Below are 22,418 nucleotides of genomic sequence, written 5' to 3' on the forward strand. Positions count from 1 at the left end.
CAGTCGGTGCTCTTAACCACTGAGCCATCTCTTTAGCCCCCAAGCCTGCATTTCTTGTAGGTAGGTAGAGTTTTCAGTAATTGGTTTTATATTTTAAGATGACGTATTTGAAAGCCAGACCTCCTCCACCCTCCTCTGCCTTTTCCAGAGCACTTGCTATCTAGCCATTCTCTGCTCAGGGAAGGCTTGCATAGATAGGCCACTAGTGTGCTTCTACTGAGAGTACCTCCTGTGAGCTCCTACGTTCAGGTTGGCCCAGAGGCTTGGGAAACACTGATATGAGTCGGGACGGGAGCCAGAGGGGTGTTAGTGACTTGTAGTTATTTTCATGTTGATTAGTCAGCCCACACTGCATTGGCCACTGAAGACTTTCACTCTGTGAACTCCTTATCCTTGGCCAAGAGGGTTGTATGTAACATCTGTTTTCTCTTTCATAGTGATTGATGATGCAACCAAGGAGGTGGTGTACAGAGATTACATTGACATCAGTGTTGCAGTTGCTACCCCGAGGGTATGTTGGGGCAAGAGTTGGAAGTGCTTACTTAGCTCCTGTCTTAGTTATTTCCATTTCTGTGCTAAGACGCCAGGACTAGGGCAGCTTATAGAAGAAAGAGTATTGGGCGGGCTTCGGTTTCAGAGGGTTAAGAGAAATTACAATTACATTCATGTTACAGAAAGTGGTAGCAGGCATGGTACTGGAGCAGTAGCTGAGAGCTCACATGTTGAGACAGTCACAAAGTAAAGAGCGCTAACTAACTGGGACTAAGCATGGCTTCTTTAAAACTTAAAGCTTGCCCACAGCGACACACCTCCTCCCAAAAGGAGGCCACACCTAATCTTCCAGACACTTGCACCAACTACAGACCAGTGTGTGATCCTGTGGAGGCCATTCTCAGGCCACCACAGAGCTCACCTGGAGGGGCTATTTCTATAGTTCCCTATTTCTAGGGGATTGTTAGTAAAAGTGCATTTTTTTTTTTAACTATACCACGTTCCTTTATCTTAGTGTAAGTCTTTTTAATCACAGTGAGTTTAAGGTGTTCTGGTTGGGGAAATTGTAACTATAAAGAGGGCTGTTATTTGCACTTAAAATAACTTTCCACTCCAGGGTCTCGTGGTTCCTGTCATCAGGAATGTGGAAACTATGAATTATGCAGATATTGAACGGACCATTAATGAACTAGGAGAGAAGGTACAGTAGACGGAAGTGTGTGCACGGCCTGCTGGGCAGTTGAGGGATCAGAGCCTGCAGAGGCTGCGCTGCTCAGGCCTCTGGAGTCTGGCTCTCTAGGGACAGCATAACCTCCCAGGAAGGCGCGGCTGTGATCTGAGGAGAGGCATGTGGCAGGCAGAGCCTGCATGCTCCAGTGACTGAGATCTCTAAGTCAGAATCCTCCTGGGAAGGAGATGTTGATTGTAGAGTCAGGGTTTCTCTGAAGGTGGTCACAGTCACCTGAGCTGAGCCGCTGTCCTGTTTGCCACTGGAGTTTGCACCTGGGCTCTCAGATAAGAGTTTTCTAGACTCACTGTTCTGGATCAGAGAAACCTGGATGTTTGTTGTTCTTAGGCCCGGAAGAATGAACTTGCCATTGAAGATATGGATGGTGGTACCTTCACCATCAGCAACGGAGGAGTTTTTGGCTCACTTTTTGGAACACCCATTATCAACCCCCCTCAATCTGCCATCCTGGGCATGCACGCCATCTTTGACAGGCCTGTGGCTGTGGGAGGCAAGGTAGGAACCATTGTTTCTGAGATTTTTAATTGCTAAATGGCTGGCTGTAAGAGAGAAACCTAACCAAGTCCTTACTATAAAGCATCCACTGTAATTTCAGACTTAAGTTTCAGTTTTTAATTACTAAGTGACAGTTAAGACACTGGTTCTCAAACTGTGATCTGGGGCTATTGGCATCATCTGGGAACTTGTCAAAAATGCAAGTGCTGGACCGACAAGACGAATCAGCAGTTAAGAGCACTTGCTGCTGGCAAAGTAGCTAGCTAGATTCAGTTCTCAGCATCCACATAGTGCTTGCTGCCATCAGTAATTCCAGTTCTGAGGTATTGGGCACCATCCTCTGCCCTCCTTGGCTGCTAGGCATGCATACATGTAGGTGAGATGCTCATACACAGTAAATACTAATTTATTTTTAAGTAAATGCTTAGACTTTCCCCCCCCCCACACACACACACACTTAGTCTACTGAAGCAGAGATGCTCAGCTGTGATGCATGCTGACGTTTGCGCTGGCACTTGTTGCCGCCTTGTCAGAGCCTCAGGGAGTCAGAAAACGGGCACAGTGCACAGCAGTCTGAGGGCTACAGAATTATGTGAGAAAGCTTACAAGTTTCTTTGAGTGTTCAAGGTATGAGGGAGGCCAAAGAGCTTGAGTTAGCTATTGGAAGGTAAGTTAGTTTAAAAAAAATGAAGTTTTCTGAGACTTCTGTGTCTAGAATATATCTGGGTCATTGACTCCTTTTATAAGTCAAAAAACTATAGGTCTTTTTCTTGGAAAACAGTTAACACGCTTAGCTTTGCACATAACAGACTTATTTTTTTTTTTAATTCATGGATTTTTAAGACAGGGTTTCTCTGTGTAGCTTATCTGTCCCAGAATTATCTATGTAAACAAGGCTGGCCTTTAACTCAGATGTGCTTGCCTCTACCTCGGGCAAGTTAGGTGCTTGCTAAGCATACACAAGGCCTGGTGTTGGATCTGCTCATTGCAAAAAAAAAAAAAAAAAATAGTAGTGACAAAGATTGAACTTGAAAGTAGCTCCTACAGGCAGCTACAACTGCAGAACAAACCTCTGTGGGTAACAGTAGCCGTAGAGCACAGTGTAGCTTACTTGTGTCAAGGCAATTTTGAGTAGCCTGTTTCCTTGTTTAAACTTTGGTTCTAAATCTCAGAGCTTTGCTCAAAAGAAAATAAACCTACGTTATCCAGAGGTAGCAGTGGGAGAAAAGGTTTTGCAGCTAGAACCATTGGGGTCGGCTTTGCTTGCTTTCTCACATTTCCCTCAGCAGGGCTTTGTCTCTGATCTGCTGGATACAGATCTGTTGACCTCTCCTCTCTGCAGGTGGAAGTTCGACCTATGATGTATGTAGCCCTGACCTATGACCACCGGCTGATCGATGGCAGAGAGGCTGTGACTTTCCTCCGAAAAATCAAGGCAGCAGTAGAAGATCCAAGAGTCCTCCTCCTAGACCTTTAGGAGGAAGCCACACATCCTACCTATCGATCACGCAGGAACTGAAAACCAGTCTTCTCCCTGTACCCTCATCAATCCCAGGTTAGCCTGATGACAGGCAGGCACATACTGTTGGCCTCAAGCACGGAAGCCAGGGCACGATGTAACCAGCGTTCACAAGTCTGTTCTTAGTGTTCCCTCTAGGCTCTTTCTCTCTCCCTGTGACTCTTAATCTTCTGCTATCTTGGACCTGAGAGAGAGTGAGAGCCTTAATGGATGCTCATTAATGTTCCTGCCTTTATTCCAGTCCTCTACAAAGGCAATTTTGCTTTTCTCCAGTGACAGTATACTATAGGGATACCACCAGGGACCATGTGATTTGAGTTTCTATCTTAGGAAAGTGTTCTCCAGAGATGCCTGGGGGATGCTTTGCCTCCATCCCAGCTGTGCACACTCTGACTTGATGCCACCTGTGTGGAGGTATTGAACACAGGCAAAGAGGTGCTGATTTGCTTCTTAAATGCACCGTCATTCTGACCTGTCAGTGGCTTCAAGGTGCTCTACCTCTTCCAGAAAGCACAGGCTGGGGCATTTGGGGATAGGCAGGATTGTGCAGCATCCCCTGAGCTTACCTGTTATAGTCACAGGTGGGAGTTGAACCCTGGCCTGCCCTCTCGGGCTCCATTGTATGCTGGCACTGGGAAGATTCATTTTGGCATAATTACGTACGACTGTCGTCATACCAACCCTTTCCAGCTTCTAGGAATCGTTCTAGGACACGGTTGTCACTTAAAGCAGATTTTAGCACATCATGGCAGTGGGGCAGCCTGGCGAAGGGACTGTTCTCACCAGATCAGGCTGATGAGAGCTTTTAAATTGGAGGTGGTGTGAGCATGTGCTGGGGAGAGGCTGTGCTCTCCCTTCCTGGGATGTGGCCTGTAGGGGGAGCAAGGTCTTGTTGCCTCTGGTGCAGGACACAGAGACAGGGGAGGGTGGACTGTGGTGGGAACCAGCCTCAGGAGTTAGGACAGTGAAGAGGTGATGATGTCATCGCTAAGACCACCCTTCAGGTGCAGGTACAGTTTTTGGAATATTCTTGAAGCCTGGTAAAATGCTTAAGTGGTTATGAGCGCTCCTAGGCCTCGTATCCTGCACTGAGCCTGAGCCTGCTGACAGTTGCCTGGGCCATTAGTGCTGAATGCCCGTTTTTCTTGTAATCTAAGACAAGCTGGGGGGAGGGGAAGAGGTCAGTATTGAGTGCCTGCAGCATCTGCTACTTCATCTATACCATTCAGAACTTGTAACTAAAATATTTAAAGAGACTGATTTTGAATGAAAATTAAAGGGCAAATGTTCTCAAACAGGGCTCCGGGATCTGTGCTCCTTTTGACCCTCGAGGCTTTACAGCCCCCATCACTGTTGGCAACTACAATGTCGTTATCACCGAAAGCTACTACTTCCTCCTGAGTTGGCTATCTTGGTGGAGCTACTGGTGGACGCAGGATCTTTGTATATTCTTATCTCTCAGCAGCATACCAGGCCCCCGTCCCATATTTTAGGCATATTGCTTTTAACAGCCAGCCAGGGGAGCCCACTAATGTCTCAGTACCCTGGGTTCCTTTCAGGGAGCCCCATGTCCCTGACAAGCCAATTCTTGAGAAATTGAGGCTCCCACCTATGTGAATCCCCTTCAAAACACCAGGGGCAGTTTCCCTTTGAAGGGCTTGCATCATTTCTGAGATAGAGTGGGGAGCCACGAACACTCCTAATACCATTTGGACTTGGTTGCCACATGTGCATCATTATAAGCACATGTCTGGTTATGAACGGTGAGGGCCATCTCCTAGGAGCAGGAGTGTGCGAGGGGCAATGGACAGGATAGGGTTGGTCACCAACCCAGGATGACCCCAATGGATAGGCATGATGGAGTAGAGACTTCAACAGAGCCATACTTTCCCACACACCTCTCATCTGCTGATCCTGTCTGCAGAGAGGCCCTCCCTCTGGTGGCCTGTCCCAGGAAGAAGTAGGGTCCTTAAGAATTGCTGCTGGGAGGTGAGTTCAGTGAATTATGTATCAGGTCTAGTGTTTGATATGTTGCAAGTTTTAAAATTTTCTACTAAACTTCTGGAGTAGCTGTTCTGTTTTATTGAAAGGCCATCCAGAACTGGGACCGCGGTGTTCCAAACTGATGGCTCCACAGAGTTCCAGATGTGCAGTATGATGGCTGGTTAAGCCCGGAAGCGACCTGCACTCCATAAAGCAGTGGCCGAAGGTGTCTGGCACCGTGGGTTACCACAGAACCTACACCTGGGAGCCAGCTCTAGAAGGTCCTATGTTAACCTCTCAAGATCCTCTGTTTTCTCAGGAGAATCTTCCATGAGCTGAGGTAGATTAGATTATATGCTCCTCAAGTACCATGACCGCCTCAGGTGTCTTGTCTCCTAGCCTTCTTCCCTTTTTCTGAGGCTGTTCCTCAGGCTGCTTCCTTCCAGGCCACTTGCACTATATTAATGATGCAAAGATGCCACAGAAAGAATAGGCTTTATTAGAGGGTAGACAAGCCCCAGGCACTTGGAGGACCAGCGCGCACACACAGACGCACGCACACACACGCACTCAGGAACTGGGGATTGGTCAAATGAAGTTTGTTGCATGTACCACGGCCCAGCAACTGGGTTGTCTTGAGGCAAGCCCTCAGACCTGGGGAGGGGGCTGTCTTTGGACATACCACTTACTTCAGAGACCAGAAATACCTTTCTGAAGGCACCGGGTAAAATTGGTCCATATGTAACTCATTCTAAAAGTCAGTAGGCGGTGAATTGAATAGAAACTCATACCAAAATGCAGAGTGGAAAACAACCCCTGAGAAGAACTGACTGCTGGTCCTGTGGAGCAAGCTCTTCTGACACAGGAGAGCCAGCCAGAGAATAAAGCGCTTTATTCTGTTTTCAAACCCCGTCTTAAGTGGTACAACCGCATTCTTATCCTGCTCTTAAACACACTGGCTTCTCTTTGCCTTGATTTTATTCTCCAAAGTCAGAAATCAGAAGTTAGGGGTCAGGAGTGGCGAGTGGATCATACTGTGCCCCACCTCTCCCCACTTCACCCTACAGACCCTCCCAGCACCCGGACCTCTGTGGGAACGGCATCTGGTTGTAGCAGCCCACTGGTAGCATGACTAAAGTGGATCCAGGACAGTCCTGGTTTGGGTCTACTGAGCCAGAGGTTCAGTGTCCTGAGATGTCTCTAGAGATGCCCTACGTGGTGTACAGATGGCAGTGTCCCCAGATTTGTCAGTTGGCTCAGTGGGTATTGAGCAGTTTGGAATTAGAGCAACAGAAGGCACCCTTTGAGATGCTAGGTCTCAGCTCAAGGTCCAAGCTGTGTGGTCAGCAGGTATCTGTTGGCTGGTGAGTGTAGGTTGCTCGACGGGGTGCACCTCTCTGCCCTTGCAGCAGCTTCACCAGTCTGAGGCCCAAGCAGGTTGTGAGCAGAAAAAGTGGCTGCTGCGCCACGTGCTTCCCTTGAAGTCCACTGAGGGGAGGGGCCAGCCCAGCTGGTAGACAGTCAAGAGACCTGGGCCAGCCACACTGTCCATTCCCTGCCTCCTACCCTATTAGCCGGCTCCACTGGATAGTACTGAAAAAGGGATGGGACTTGAGTCTGCTGGTGCCACCACCTCCAGCTCCTAGGCGCCGCTGGGGCTCAAACTGCAGCAGCTGTGGGGAGAGAGTCAATCACTCTGCAGCCCTTCCCCATCCTAGAGGGAGATATCCCCCTCCTGGGGCTACCATCACCAAAGTCCCTAGGGTGTCCTTTCCTCGATAACCCAGTCAGCAAGCCCCTCCCCATGACTTTGGAGGTAGCAAACACAGGCATTCAAGGGCATTTATGCGTTCCAGCACTTGAATTAACGTGTATAGGCGGTTCCTCTCACCTCCCACCCATATACCAATAAGCCAGGGGCAGCGAGAACCTCTCACCTCAGTTAGCAGAGAAGCTGCTGGGCGACTAAGCCACTCAGGCAGCTGAAGTTGGGTGTGGGCCTGGAATCCTGAAGGGTGGCTCTGGGACAGTGCCTGGAGAGTGGGGGACACAAGGAGAGACCATCCTGGGGAAGCTTACACCCTAGTGGCAGCCAAAACTTGCACACACGTGTCACAGTCCAAGAGGAAGATCTTGATAGCTGCCTTTTGCTAGGATCTACTAATGACTTGGACGGAGCTAGACCCCAAACATTAAAGAAGTTGGCTCAGGGAAAAGGGGACTTGGGTTAGCACTGAAGTTGGAACCTGCAACTTTTTAGAACCATTGTCTTTATACAGTAGACACTATTGGGAACTCTTAGGTCTCTAGAAGCTACATATGCAGTGGCAGGCCTGCCATGCAGCTGTTGAGGCCAAGGCAGGAATGTGATGAGCAGCGGAGGTATATTGAGATAGGATGAGCTGCAAAAAGAGAGACAGGTGAGCCTTGTGGGGCTTAGGGTTCTTTTTTTTTTTTTTTCTTAATGAAGGGTTCTCAGAGACCCTGAGTTATGACCAACAAAGGCCCATCAGGTCTGGCCTTTAGGTCACTCACACTGTTGTCTTCTGGTGCCACTCAAACTGTTGCCTGCTCAAATGTAGTTTGTCTTCTCCCTTGCTTCCCAACCGGACTGGCCCCACATGTCATTCTGAGCTCATCTGAGTGGAGTACAGAGGGTAAAGCCTGGTCAAGTGGGTGATGTGTATATGTATATGTGTGTATATGTATGTGTGTATGTATATATGTGTATGTATGCATGTGTGTGTGTATATATGTGTGTATATGTATGTGTATATGTATATATGTGTGTATGTATGCAGGTATGTGTATATGTATGTGTGTATATGTATGTGTATATGTATATATGTGTATGCATGTGTGTATGTATGCATGTGTGTGTATGCATGTGTGTATGTGTATATGTATATGTGTATGTATGTGTGTATATGTATGTGTATATATATGTGTGTATGCATGTGTGTATGTATGCATGTGTGTGTATGCATGTGTGTATGTGTATATGTATATGTGTATGTATGTGTGTATATGTATGTATGTATGTGTGTATATGTGTGTATGCATGTGTGTATATGTGTGTATGCATGTGTGTATATGTGTGTATGTATGTGTGTATGCGTATATATGTGTGTGTATGTATGTGTGAATGTGTGTGTATGTATGTGTGTGTATGTGTAGGGTCACTGTACCTGACTGGTTGACCAGGAAGCTCTGGGAATCCTGCTGTCTCTCCAAGACCCTGTATTAGTTACAGATGTGCGTCATCACACTTGACTTTTGCATAGTTGCTGGGGATCAGACTCGAGTTTTACCAACTGAGCCCCTGTACAGCCCGCAAGTGTGCTTGGCCAACCCGGCTGATAAGGCAATGGCTGACTTGTATGGAGGAGCCTTCTCCCATCTCAGATTGAGGTCTAGGGACAATAGCCTTTAAGGGTAAGGGGGACTGGATAGTAGGAAAAAGATTTAGGTTATAATCCAGAGACCTTCCAGGGAAGGGTTGCTGCTTCTCCAGGCCTCAGGCCAGACATGCTTGTCCATAAGCCTCTGGTCATGCCAACTCACATAATTCATAGAAGCCAGCAAGTCTCCTTAGCCACAGGCCCTCATGCGGTAGGAGTTCTATTGCCAGTGGTCTGATGGATGGATGGACATCCAGCCCAATGGTCAGGCACGGAGAACCAGGCAGCCTCTGTTTTGACCCTGGCTGGCTGGCTAAGCCTCTGCTCAGCCTAAACCCAATGGTCCCCACCAGGGTTCTATACACTCCCTGCCCAGCTACTCACCATTCCTGTGAGCAATTCATACAGAAGTGAGCCATAGCTCCACCAGTCACAGGCTTCAGTCAGCTCAGAAATGCCCCCAACCTCTGCGAGAACAAGAACACACACATGCCCACCTCACAGAAGGGCCCTTTCTGTTCTCATTCTAGCACCCACTACCCATTCCGTCTTTAACCCGTGCAAAGGTGGCCAAGATCTAGACACCTCTCCCAACTCCCTTCTTGCCTGGAGCACTGTACAGACAGTCCACAGCCTCCTGGCTGCATCGTGGCTCCACTTCTGACCACTGGCCAAAATACGTGAGTTGGATGTGACCTTCTTGTCCAGTGTGCAGGGAGGAACAGTGGGACAAAGGTTGAAAGCATCAATGAGCATCAGGACTCTCCAGGCAGTCCCAAGGCTTCCCCCAATACAATCATGTCAGAGGCCAAAGGTCATCCCAGGTGGAGTCTCCCTAAGGGTGTGGCCCCTTGCTGCCCAGGGCCCAGGGGTGTTTCTGAAGCTGCCCTGGACCCCAGGTCCATGCCTTCTCTAAAGGAACAGATGAAGGAAGGGGAGGGGGAGGAACAGCTTTATAATCTTGGGGCTTCTGTTGACTCTGGGCTCCCATGTGAGGAGGAGTGGGGTTGGAGGAGGGAGGCTGGGGCTCTTACCTGCCTGGTCCAGGAGCAGGTTCTGTGGGTTGAGGTCCCGGCACAGCACCCCCTGCTGATGCAGCGCCTCTAGTGCCAGCAGCATCTCAGCTGCCCACTGCTTCACCTGTCCCTCCCTCAGGCTCCAGGCAGCTCTTCCGCTCCCCAGGCTGGCCCTGTTTGCTGATGGGGGGTGCTGACCCCTGCCTCGGCCATAGGCTCCTAGCACCCGGTCAGCCCCTTCTCGTACCCAGTGGAGCCTCTGCGTGGGTGCTGGGTTCGAACCCTGGCCAGCTCGCCTGACTTGACTGTGCGAGTGGCCACACGGGGCCTCTGTGGAGTCTGAAGAGTAAACAGCATTGGGCCTGGATGAAGGTTCAGCATCAGCCTCTTTCTGAAGCTGGAGGGCTGGTGGTAGGCTTTGGGAAGTCCGTGGAGGCTCCATTGGGATTCTGTTCTGCCTCAGGGTATGGCCTGGTGTGAGCTCTGCTGGGGTCATGAGGCTGAGGCGGGTGCTGAGTTGGGCTTGCGACTTCTCCTGAGTGGAGCCAGAGTTAAGCCCAGAGTATTGAAAATGGTCCTGGGAGCGTAGATGTGACCAAAGGGTGCCTCCTGGCCAAAGAGGGAATGAGAGCGTAGGAAGAAAGAAGAGCTCGGACATAGGCCCAGGCCCCATCCTGCCTTCCCTCCATTTCATCCCGCCCCCTCTGCCTCCTCAGAGATCTGATCACCCTGCTCTGACCCACCTCCAGGGGACTCAGCTTCAAGGCCTGCACACTCGATTGTTGGTGAACTTGGACTGAGTGTGTTTGAACACCAGTGTTCAACACGTTACACTTCCTCTTCACAAAAGGTAAGGCCACGCATGGATTTACAGTGGCTGCATCACGACCCAAGGATGTGCCTCACATTTTAGAATCACTAAGTATCTGCTGCGTGGCTCAGTTCCCGTCTTTACAGTTTTAGTCACCAGCCGCGCCATGTGGCCATTCAGGAATGGGCACTGACCAGGAAAACCAAGACTAGAGGAAATGGTAACAAAGAAGACAGCTGAATAAATGTCCCCCTTCACCTGCCTACGGTGGGAGCATCCTTCCGGGGATTCCCCCTGCTCCCTCGGCACCATACAGAGCTCCACAGCAGCCCGGCCCCACCCTCAACCTTCAGAAACTCTAGACTCTCTGTCTGTACCCCACGTGTGACGCAAGCCATAGTCCTCAGAGCTCAGAGTTGGGGAGAACAGTGAGACCCCAAAGCTCAGAGGAACTGATGGGCCCTCACCTTGCACATGCTCCAGGTGCAGGAAGATGGAGTCCTCGCTCACGAAGTATCGCAACAATTTTGTCATGTAGGGGACGCCATGTGGGATGATCGTCAGCCGCTCCCGGCTCACCATGTGACACCTGGGGAGGCTCTGGGGAGGGGACAGGGTATGTAAGTGAGCTGATACTGCCCAATGCTCTGGCTTCAGGGCACCGGAAGATAAATTGGGAGCCAGGCTGAGTAGCATCTGCTTCCACCAGTTCCTGGCCCAGCCCTCACCCCTGTAATCCCATGGAATCCACATCCAAGGATGGGATACAGTGTGTGCATGTCAGTCTTGGAGCCTTGGGCAACGCTCAGGGGAATTGGCAGAGTTGGGCTTTGGAGGAAGCATGGGCCTCATACGCACATTCCGGGGGTGGGGTGGGGGTGGGCAGGGGTCTCAAGAGCTCTGAGAAAGTTCCAAGAGGAATGCTGCACGCCAGCAGCCGGGCAGCACCTGCCTTCACGATGAAGGTTTCTCCAGTTGCCGGGTCCTGAACCACCTGCACCTGCCAAAGTCCAGGAGGCAAAGGTCAAACTGTGTTAGATCCCAGGCGTTCCATGGCCTGAGGCCCTGACTATTCCCAAACATCTAAACCCTGGTGCCTTTTCCTCCAGCATCTGCGACTCCTACCCTATGTCTCTCTGGGCTCTCGCTCTGTGGGACTACCCCACAGTTCTGTGTAGTGCCAGGATGGTATGGCTACTTCACCTAGGATGGCAAGAGGTCTAAGTACCCGCTGTTGGGTTTGCCATTACTCTCATGAGAACATCTCCACTCCCCCCTCCCCCACCTGCCTACACTAGCTAGGCCCTGTGTGGCCTAGAAGGACAGCCAAAATCAACACTTCAACTGCAGGCTTTCGCCAGAGGTCATCATCCCAGCAGGGATTGAAGGTGGCACTGAGTCAGTCAATTCTTCCGAGTTTTGCGCACAAGTGAAGCTAGGGCTAGGCGAGGTGGTGCATGCCTTTAATCCCAGCAGCGATTGAGAGAGGCAGAGGCAGGTGGACCTTGGTGAGTTCAAGGTCAGCCAAATGCACGGTGAGCCCTTTTCTCAAAACAGAACAAAACAAAAACAAAATAAAACCCAGAAAAACAAAACAAAACAAAACAAAACAAAGCAACCCCCCCAAACGCGTTAAGAGCCTGCGGCATCTGAGAACATGGTTCCAGATCAGGAGGGCTGCCTTCAGCAGGCTCGACACACTCCAGGAATTTCTCTTCTTTGCTACACTTCTTTTGAAATAAAGTGGGTGTGGTTGTGCACACCAGTCACCTGTCCTTTGACAGTAGCTGTCTCCTTCTCGGGGTGGCTTCAGTAAGTGGGGAGCTGGGTCCATACTGCTAGACAGTGGTGAAAAACAAAGCCTAGGAATGGAGTAGGGAAGAGCCCTGCAGTCCTTTGAATGGTACTGGGCCTCCTGCACACCAGGCTAAGAGCTCTGTTGCTGACTTATATCCCCCAGCTCAGGGCCCTGGTTCCCCAGCTTGGGCAAATAAGCTGACTTTCTTAACTACCAAAGAGGGATTAGAAACGTCCACCTTTGCTATATCGCTGGTTTGTTAGGCTGTAAATAGGAGAGTCCTTAATGGAGCCATAATGATATTACATGCTTGCCAAGTCACACACCTTCTCTGAACCTTGTGCTTGTTTCTGAGTTGTGTGTGTGTGTGTATGTGTGCGTGTGTATGTGTGTGTGTGTAGAGACCAGGCTTGAGGATGCTGGTGTCTTCTTCCTTAGCCACTCTCCATCTTACTTTTTGAGGCAGTCTCTTGCTGAACTTGGAGCTCACCTCTCTGGCTAAGTTGGCTGGCCAACAAGCTCGTGTCTGCCGCCTCAGGATTGGGGTTACAGACATGCACCCTACTAAGTCTAGCTTTGTACGTAGTTGCTGGGAATCAAACTCAGGTCTTCATGTTTGCATGGGAAGTTCTTTGCCAACTGAGCCTTTTCCCTAAGCTGCCTAAAAATGGGGGTCGTAGCAGTTCGCGCTTTCTGACGTCATTGTGCTTGTCGGTAAAAGCAGAGACCCCAAGTGTTAAATCCTCCTCAGTCCTGGTAATTATCATTGTCATTGTAGCAGAAACAGACACTGCTCACGCAGTGCTAAGGGCTTCGAACGGCTGGCTCACTTCACCGTGTTCTCCTACCAGCTTTCCTGGTGAAATTGAGGTTCTGAGACGTGAAACCACTCACTTTCAAGCCTACTGCTAAAAGGCTGTAGCATCAGAATTTGAATACAGACAGTCTGACCATAGAGAGGGGTGAAAGTGCCTGCCGGGCTGGGCCTTATTTTCTCCATAATCAGTAAAGCAAAAGCAGGGGCTAGGCTCACCCCAGCCCTCCTTCCTACACCAGGGCACCTACACCAGAGCAGCAGTATCCCTTTTGACCACAAGAGGTCGCCCTCTAATGGCTAACTCACCTAACTCAGGCTGGCCTTGGCTCCCTGACCAATGTTTGAAGACAGAGGCAGAAAACACTGGGATAATTTAGGAAAAGATTCCCGTAAGTATTGCCCCCCAGTTAGTTCCCCACCATCCTTCCCCAAGTGGTATTCCCCGCCACCACCTCCTTGACCAAATCCTCTGATTTACAGTCTGAAAACTCAGTCAAGGATGGGAGCCAGAAATTAAATAAGGACCCATGGTGTCAAAAACCTGTGTATTCAAAACATAGTATGCCCTACTTTCTTTTGGAAGGAATTAGACCAAAACATTAACAACGACTTCTCTGAAGTTAGGTGGGGCAGTGAATTGATTTCTTTTCCTTTTTCCTTTTTGGTTTTACACTCTCCACTCTCTCAGAATACTTCCAGCAGAGCGAACATTTTCCCAATGATACAACCAACCAAGCAAGCACACACATCCTCTCCCTCTGATAAGTGGCCTGGAGGACAGAATAGCCAACACCTGACTCCTTCGATCTTAGTTGTTCTCTCTCTCTGATCATTGTTAAGGGGCTGGAGATGTAGGTTGCTCGGGAGAGTGCTTGCATAGCACACACGAAGCCCTGGGTTTGCTCCTCAGCCTTGCATCAACTGGGAACAGTGATACACACCTGTCACCTAAGACTCAGGATATGAAGGCAAGAAAATCAGGAGTTCAAGGTCTAAAAAGTGGGGGCAATTATGAAAACACAGCACTGCCAAGCACAGCTTTCCCTGCGATGGAGATGTATGTGGTCCTGCCTTGTGCACTGGGGAAGCCATCGACCCTGGTGGTAGAGCCCATGCAACGGAGACACAGAAAACTAGGTTTTAATTAATCCACAAATGGGAGCATTGGGAAGATGGAAGACAATTGTGGCCACTGTTTGTTTGTTTTTTTAACATTTTATTATTTACTTATTTTACGTGAATACACCAGAAGAGGGCATCAGATCCCATTACAGATGGTTGTGAGCCACCATGTGGTTGCTGGGAATTTAACACTCTCTCTCTCTCTCTCTCTCTCTCTCTGTTTGTTTTTTGTTCTTTTTTTCCAGACAGGGTTTCTCTGTGCAGCCCTGGCTGTCCTGGAACTCACTTTGTAGACCAGAGCTGGCCTCGAACTCAGAAATTCACCTGCCTCTGCCTCCCAAGTGCTGGGATTAAAGGCGTGTGCCACCACTGCCCCGCTCCTGGTTTCCTCTTTTAATTAATTAATTATAAATACATTGCCTGCATGTATGCCTGCAAGCCAGAAGAGGGCACCAGATCTCATTACAGATGGCTGTGAGCCACTATGTGGTTGCTGGGAATTGAACTCAGGACCTCTGGAAGAGCAGCCAGTGCTCTTAACCTCTGAGCCATCTCTCTAGCCCCTGATTAGGCCTATTTTTAAGTAGGAAATCTAAATCCTGGGTGGAACCTCTCTTGAAGCAGGCAAGGCCCAAAACTTCAAAGATGTTTGCGTCTCTCCATTATAAGCCCTGACTGACCAGGTAGTCATTATATAGTCCAGGCTGGCCTCGAACTCACAGAGGTCTGCCTGCTTCTGCCTCCAGAGTGCTGGGATTAAAGGTATCTACCATACCCTGCCAGGGTCAAACAGGCTCCTAAAGGCTTAGAGGGGAAGATAGAGTTGAGCAGAGTTGGAACAGAGCGTGGGCAAGGCCAGTGCTCCAGCTCCTCCTTGCCTCCCTAGAGCTACATGGGAATTCGAGCCCCACGTCTCAAGATCTGAGTTTTGTTTTCCAGGAGAAGCTTGACATGTGGACTTTGATATGAAATCTACACATTTGAAAATGTTGGTAACAACAACCACAACAACAACAACGTCCCAAACCTGTATTTGAGCCAAATAAAACAAGAAGCAACTCAAAGGCTTTCCTTCCTCATGCCTAGTGCAAAGCATGAGTCTCCGAGGAAGCCCAGAGAGGGGTGGGGACAATCCCTGACAAAAGCCCCCAGGTGTCCTGACTGCCTACCTAGTCCCTCACATGCCCACTTCACTGCTCCCTGCCACCTCCGTTCCTGCACTTCTGCAGCCCTGTGGGCCCCACAGCCAGCACCTTTCTGGGGCCCAGGATTGTCCTGAGCAAGCTCCCTTCCTGGGCCTGAGGGTGGCCACTCGCAGGCACTAACACAGCTCTGCTGCCTGGATCTGTCCAGGCAGAGCTGTGGAATGGGACCAATGGCCCTAAGGCCTTTCCTAATTTGGGGAAATTTCTGTCCCTGGCTGGGACATAAACCTAGAGGAGGAAGAAAGACCCCAGGAGGGAACGGGGGGAATCTGAGAGAGGGTGAAAAGCAGCTACCTAAACATCTTAATGTCCCCATCCCGTCCCCCCACCCCATCCCCCAGTGCAGGCCTCAGGGCATGGAGGTTTCAACGCCTTGCACATGTGCATGTCCTTGGGTTGAACAAATCAGAGAGTTTTGTCACAGATTTCCCCTTGGGGACTCCTATATATGCACGTCCCCAAAAGCTCTGAGACTGTCTAAAGTTGAAGTACCAGGGGTGGAAACTTTCATTGAGTGTTTCCCCAAACGTATTTAGTTCAGAGCGCCTCTCTTCAAATCTGGCATCTCACTCAGAGATATGGTGTCAGTCAGTCTGTCTGTGAGAGCAGCTGTGCTTGGCCACTGTGCAGTTTGGGGGGGGGACTGCAGCAGATGGGAAGCTGGCTGGACCTTCCCTGAGCCTGGCGCCTGTTCCAGGGACCCTGGAGAAGCAGCTGGAGCGAGGCCTAGAGATGGGAACTCAGCCCTCCCTGCTCCTGTCGCTTGCACTCCTAGCCATCAACCATGCATCAAGTGTCTTAGCATGTGCCAGGCCTTTCCCAAAAACTGTTTCATTTCCTTCTCAGATCACCACTCTGGGAGGAGGAGACCAGTTCTCAGTGTCCATGGTTCACTGGCCAAACCCAGAGCATGCTTGCCCGCCTATATGGCTGAGAGGCACACACTGATCTCTTTTTCTCTATGGGCTCCCAGACCCATCAAAATTGCCCAGTGCTTCAAACTACACACTCTACCCTAAAAAGTCTGTCTCCACAGGCTGGGCAAGGGGTCCCGATATCTACGTCCGGATGGCTCTTAGAACTGTCTAGGGAGCCCTGGGCTAGAGGCAGAGGGCAATCTAATAAAGGCTCAACTCTTACATGACCTCTTTGTGCCTCCGATTTCTCCACTTTAAGAGGGGTTGGGATGCTATCTTCTGTCTTCTTGTCTACTCTGGATCAAGGGAATGGGAAAAGGTGCACAATGGGCTCAGGATGAGGGCAGGACTACCAGAGGAGAAAGGGCAGAGCTGCCAAGGCCCTGGACGATCCACGCCATCTCAAAGAAATGCATATGTCCACGGGTCAGGCTGGAGAGAAGGACCTTTCAGTACAGGAAGTGCTCAGCTGTGTGTGTCGGGAGGGAGACTCGGGGCTGCAGCCCTGGCGGGCAGACTGAGTGGAAGGAGGAGGGTTGTGGGAAATGGGCAGATCAGCGAGTGCTGGACGGTTCCCTGGGCTTAGCTCTTCCCACAGGCTCTGGGAGCTTTCTGTCTGAGCGGGCCACTGTCTGCTTCTTCTCATTCTCCTATTCCTCTGGAAAGCCTGAGAAGAGGAGCCACTGGACCGGGCTGTTCTCTCCTCCGATGCAGGCAGCACTATAGACACCTTCCATTCTATCCTACCTCCCCATCCTCCGCCACCCCTAACTGTACATGTCTGCTTCCCTTCCTGCACCCCAGAGCTTGCTCACCTTCTTGATGATGCCAACGACCCTGCATCCCTTCAGCTGCTCCAGAGCAGAGCTCAGTGTGCGGATGGGCCGGAGCCTCAAGCTGCTGAAGCCCTGTGGAGGAGAGAGACAAGACAAGATGTGCAGGGTTTCTGGATGTCGGGAGAGTACAGGGGGGCCACAGTGGCTAGGACTTGGGGTCCAGGCAGACCCTGCCTCACAGGGTCAGACTGAGTAAAGAAGCCCCTTGGTTCTGAGTTTGGGGGTGCACGGGTTCAAAGCACCCCAGCTGGCTTTTTGCTCAGCCCCTACCCAGCCTTATTAGGACTGCTTCTAGGGGCTTTGGAATCTCCTTCTCCAGAGGCTTGTCTGTGGGAGGTAGATGCTCTCAGGGTGTGTGGTGGGAACACGTGCATATGTGCGTGCGTGCGTGCATGCGTGAGTCTCAGCCTCAAAATGCAGATAACCTACTTTTGTGAAAGGCAAGCTACAGGACACAGTGGGCCTAGGAGGGGCGTGGCATGGAGAGTGCAGTTGGCCACTGGGTTAGGAAAGCGACAGGAGGAGCGTTAGATGCAAAAGTGTGTATGTGTGTATACATTACAAATACCTGTGTTATGCCCACTCAGCAGAAACAGAATCTGGAGACCCTGCGTACTCCTGTGAGAAGGACATGGAGTCACACACAAACTGGGGTGGGTGTTTAAGTCACGTATGCCAGGTGCTCTGTGAGGCTGAATGAGGCGTGAGGGTGTGGGAGACCCTGCCTCACACTCAGATTCACATCCTCTGCTGCCCACTCCTCCTTGGGGCAGGAGGGAAGTGAGGGTTGTATGGGGGAGGGGATGTCTCTCCCCAGAGTCATCCTTCTCTTCCTCAGGGAGGCTCTCCTCACCGTGTTGGGACTGGCTCCACTGCCCAGGGTTCGCTGCAGGTGGCAGTTGAAGATCTCCTCTGCCCTCCGTAGGTACTTGGTAATTTTCAGCTTCACAGCTTCACGCCTTTCCTTGTTGGGGTCAACTGTGGGGAACCAGGGGTCGCCATCTGTGGTCACCAGGACTGTGCTCCACCCTCTATCCTGGGCTTACTGGTGGCTGAGATGCCAACTCTGTCAACTCCGTCTGCCTGTCACCACCACCCATGACTCCTACTTCTCAGACAGCTTTAGCTGGTTCATCCCCCCAGCTCTGTGTGTGAGATCAGGGGCTGAGATGAGAGCTGCATGAGGAAATGGGGAACCACCATGGCCCTCAGCCACCTGTTCTTTACAGCGGTACCCACCATCTCACTGACTGTTCTCACATCCTGGGAAGGATCGAGGTGGAGATTTTTATGTCTCTTCCCTTCAGAAGAGGAGAGAGACGCTTTCGGGGGACAATGCTGCCTCTATCTCTGTCTCCCAGTATGAAAAAGGTCTGGGTGGAGATATTCCTTAGACGGATAAGGAATGCTTTGGGCACTCCTGAAGTTCAGGCATAGCAGGGTCCCCTCTACAGTGAATCTGGTGACTCTAATCATCATAGCCTGCCTGCCACAGGCCCTTTCGTCTCAGAGTTAGCATGGAAACGCCTCCTTCTGCCCCATCAGTGCTTCCCTCTCGCTCACAAGCCTGGGCCTCCCTTCCTTCCTCCCTCTCTGTGGAACACTGCTAGGCCTTTACTGGACACACATACGTCAGCATTCACATCTGGATGTCCCTTGCTAGGTCCCTCCTACCCCAGTTCTCCTCTTTTCTCCCTTTGCCTGCCCCTCTTTGCTCTTCCCATCCAGGATTATAATTTCATATCCACCTGCCAGTCAGCTCCACCTCCTCCCACCCCTGGAGTGCAATTTCCAGAGGGCCACTGCACAGCCCAGCTCCGTGGCCAGGCAGGTGCAGCAGGCCAAGTACGTAAGCCACAGGAGCTGATGAAGCCACAGTCCCACCTTCCGGTGTAGCCCTCAGCAGCTATGGAGCCTTGAGCAGACCCTCTAATGGCTCCATGCCTCAATTTCTGCACCTGGAAAGTGAGTTCCTGCTGGCACTGGAGAGATGGTTTGGTGGTTAAGAGCACAGCCCGCTCTTCTAGAGGACCAGGTTCGATTCCCAGCACCCACATGGCAGCTCACAAGTGTCTATAACTTCAGTTCCAGGGTATCTGACACCCTTACACATACACACATTCAGGCAAAACACCAGTGCACAGAAAACAGATAAAAAATGAATCATTAAAAAAAGAAGGGCTGGAGAGATGGCTCAGAGGACAAGAGCACTGACTGTTCTTCCAGAGGTCCTGAGATCAATTCCCAGCAGCCACATGGTGGCTCACAACCATCTGTAATGGGATCCAATGCCCTCTTCTGGTGTGTCTGAAAACAGCTACAGTGTACTCATATACACAATATAAATAAATTTAAGAAGGAGGAGAAGGAGGAGGAAGAGGAGAAAATTCGTTTTTGCCCAGAGCACACACTTGTAGCCTGAACCGTCGGGAAACTGATCTAGGAAGATTAGCCTGGGCAACAGTGAAAGGCCTATCTCAAATAATGATAATAATGATCCTACTAATAATTCCTATATACCTTTAACTATCAATGTGAGACTTGAATGAGTTAATATAGTGAAAACCTAACGGGGTCTGCCAGGTAGAAATGCCTTAATAAATCTAAGTCCTCAGAAATGTCCTTCACGGAAGTCAGGCAGGGTTAACACAATGCCCTAGTACGGACAGAGACAAAGGACCCTCCACTGGCCCTCTCCTGTCCACCTTCTGTCCGCACACATCCCCGCCCTCACCATGCACACCGCGGAGCAGCACGTCCACACCGTTCTGGTAATGGTTGAAGGCAGCCTCGTAGTCTTCACTGACATCTCGCTCCAGCGCCAGGTGGATCTGTGTAGCTGCGTCTACCAGGTAGTCACGTTTGGTCACATCAGCTGTCCCTGTAGCTACCCGGTTACGAATCTGTTCCAGGTACATGCAGGCTTGGGATCGTGCTCGTGAACAGGGCTCTGGCTCCAGGCCTGGTCCAGATGGACATTCGCAGGCTACCAGGCTCATAGTGGCCCTGCTGTTGTGACCTGTAAGAAGCAAAGGCATTAGGGGGAGACACGTGTTGGGAGCCACACCCCTACCTGTACTCCAGCGTTCTCTACTAAACATTGGAGAGACAGATGTTCACATCCAAAGGCTGGAGGAACAAGCGGTGGTAAACTCCCATCTTTGAGCTGGGTCCTACCTCAGTGTGGCAATGATAGATTAACACAGCGGGGGTGGGGGGCTTTCTTTTCTTTTCCACTCAAATTCAGCTCCACAAATACCATGTTGTATGAACGGAGCACGGAAAACTGGGGGTACCTGTGACCCACAGCTGCCTTTGAGGGGTGTCCACAGAGCAAACCCAGTGTCAAGAACATAGTAAACATACCAAAGGCACACACTGGCTTAAAGCTTCTGGTCGCACCTCTCCTCCACCTCGCGTCTCCCCTCCTCCCTGCCTTCCTTGCGAAGTTCCATTCAGCTCAGGGGTACCTCTCCCCAGACAAAACCTTTGGCCCAGAGAAGTCCTGAGTCAGCAAGTGGGGAACTCCCCTCTCCCCACCCCCCACTACCCAGGCTCCAAGCCGGGAATGGCGAGCTCATCAAAGCCCCCTGGGAGATGAGGTGACTGACAGATTAGATGCCAGTTCATGTGGAGTTCAGCGAGAGTGTCAGGGTGACCCAGCCCTATGGAGGCTATCCCAGAAGTCCAGGGGCCTGTGCGCCCTCCCAAGGACCTGACAGTAACTCCTCCCCAAGCAATGTGTGACCCCAATGGCCCAAGGGATAAGAGTGGCGGCTGCCAGAGGGGAAGGGGCAAAGAGAAAGCAGCCAGCAGCGCGGTCCCTGTCCCTCACAGCAGCCTAGCAGCCACCGTTGCTGTCTCGGGTACCCTGGAAAATGGCCAGGGGGTAGCTCTTCTCCCTGGATCTTTTCCGTCTCGGCAAGGAAAGAGACACAGGATAAAGGAAGAGGTGGGGAGGAAACGCACATATCCAAGCAGCCAGGAGGCCAGGAGATGGAGAAAGGCGGCCTTCCTGCTCTGCCAGGCCCAACGGGATAGGTAGCTTCGAGGCCTGTGCTGGGGTACCGAAGCCGGCTGCGCAGGGCTGCGGGTTGCGGGTCCAGCTCTCGGAGCCGCGTGCCTAAGACTATACACATCAAGCAAGCAGCGCGTGCACGACCCCGGCACACAAGGTGCATCACTACAGGGAACATCCAAGGAGGTCGGGCTGAGGCAGGGAGGGGAAGCCTCCTCTCCTGAGAGGATGGCTCAAGAGCAGACCAAATACTACACCTGTCCGCGTGCCAGAGCTCCGGGCCTTCCCGCCAACGCAGTCCCTTCACCTTCTGCAAGGCTCTGTCTGTGCCTACCACCCTTCCGCAGGTGCCTGGGGGCGGGGGTGGGGCGTCTAGCCGGGTGCCTGCCAGCCATTGGCTAAGGATGAGCTCATCCTCATCCCATTAGAATAAACCTCCAATCATCGTTCTCCTCGGCTTCTGACAGCCCTTAAAGCCCTAGAGTTTGCAAGGCCAGGAACTCTGGAGTGGGAGTCAGTGGGGATGGATGTGGGTGACTGAGTGTAGCGGGGAGAGAAGAGGTCTATTGTCACCCAGGGATGTGGCTGCCTTAGACCTCTAAGCCAATGAAACTTAACCACAGTACATACATTCAAGAGACTTTCTTCATTCACTTCTTCAGTTAGTCAATGTTTCTCTGTTGGGTGTGTACTCTGCCCTAGGGCTTAGGGTAGGGCTGCCTCTATGGCTTCACAGATCAATCTGCCCAGGGTTTCCTGGGCTCTAAGGTCAGGCGAGTGGTTCGGAGTTGAGCAGCACCGAATCCTAACCTGGAGTCAGAAATGCATCCCCAAGAAAGGCACAAATGACCCCGACCCCCTTACTTGTCAGAAGTCATTCTGCGCTTTGCTGTGACCTTGTCTCTGGTAGTTTTTTCCACACCAGTCTCCTCTGACTCCTCTTCCTCTTCCACACCCCTTCCTCACCCAGAGCTGTTGTCTTCTCTGGGGATCAAACTCAGGTCACCAGGCTCGAATGGCAGCACCTTATGCACTAAACCACTTCACCAGCCCCAGATTTATCTCTTTATTAATAAAATAAAACAACCTTTTTAAGTTTTGAGTTATTTATTTTTATCTTATGTATATTGGTGTTTCACTTGCAAATATGTCTATGTGAGGTGTTCAATTATTGAATCTGGACTTACAGACAGTTCTAAGCTTCCATGTGGGTGCAGGAAATTGAACCCTGATCCTCTGG

The 22,418-nt window shown here is 50.9% G+C and overlaps 2 protein-coding genes across 6 annotated transcripts in view; one reads left to right on the forward strand and one right to left on the reverse strand.

Annotated features, from left to right (window-relative positions):
* Positions 1 to 4,554, forward strand: part of Dlst (dihydrolipoamide S-succinyltransferase) — a 22,765-nt gene extending 18,211 nt beyond the window's left edge. The window contains exons 12-15 of the mRNA XM_021178536.1: positions 438 to 511; positions 1,109 to 1,192; positions 1,568 to 1,735; positions 3,078 to 4,554. Of these exons, the coding sequence (XP_021034195.1) occupies positions 438 to 511; positions 1,109 to 1,192; positions 1,568 to 1,735; positions 3,078 to 3,212 (461 nt within the window). The 3' untranslated portion in view covers positions 3,213 to 4,554. The remainder of the gene's footprint in view (positions 1 to 437; positions 512 to 1,108; positions 1,193 to 1,567; positions 1,736 to 3,077) is intronic.
* Positions 4,555 to 5,713: 1,159 nt separating this feature from the next.
* On the reverse strand, positions 5,714 to 21,537 carry Rps6kl1 (ribosomal protein S6 kinase like 1). Of its 5 annotated transcripts, none has more exons than XM_021178534.1 (11): positions 21,436 to 21,537; positions 19,895 to 20,179; positions 18,014 to 18,138; positions 17,140 to 17,232; positions 11,418 to 11,465; positions 10,933 to 11,065; positions 9,673 to 10,263; positions 9,245 to 9,334; positions 9,023 to 9,105; positions 7,175 to 7,270; positions 5,714 to 6,910 (listed from the first exon to the last, which is right to left on the reverse strand). In XM_021178534.1, the coding sequence occupies exons 2-11, from the start codon at positions 20,157 to 20,159 to the stop codon at positions 6,800 to 6,802; spliced, it is 1,635 nt and encodes a 544-aa protein (XP_021034193.1). In that variant the 5' UTR covers positions 20,160 to 20,179; positions 21,436 to 21,537; the 3' UTR covers positions 5,714 to 6,799. The 5 variants fall into 5 exon arrangements, with proteins under 5 accessions (XP_021034193.1, XP_021034192.1, XP_029340371.1 ...); XM_021178533.2 differs by having other exon boundaries at positions 9,245 to 9,337; XM_029484511.1 differs by having other exon boundaries at positions 6,113 to 6,910; positions 9,245 to 9,337; positions 19,925 to 20,179.
* Positions 21,538 to 22,418: the final 881 nt, after the last annotated feature.

The sequence above is a fragment of the Mus caroli genome, chromosome 12, assembly GCF_900094665.2.
Source record: "Mus caroli chromosome 12, CAROLI_EIJ_v1.1, whole genome shotgun sequence".
In the NCBI taxonomy this organism is placed as follows: Eukaryota; Metazoa; Chordata; class Mammalia; order Rodentia; family Muridae; genus Mus; species Mus caroli.

Coding starts and splice junctions, on each gene's coding strand:
- Rps6kl1 (XM_021178533.2), bottom strand. CDS start 20,159: ATGAGCCTGGTAGCCTGCGAATGTCCATCTGGACCAGGCCTGGAGCCA. Junction 18,139..19,894: donor GCTGCTCCGCGGTGTGCATG/GTGAGGGCGGGG, acceptor GGTTCCCCACAG/TTGACCCCAACAAGGAAAGG. Junction 10,264..10,932: donor GCACCTGGAGCATGTGCAAG/GTGAGGGCCCAT, acceptor CTCTTTGGCCAG/GAGGCACCCTTTGGTCACAT.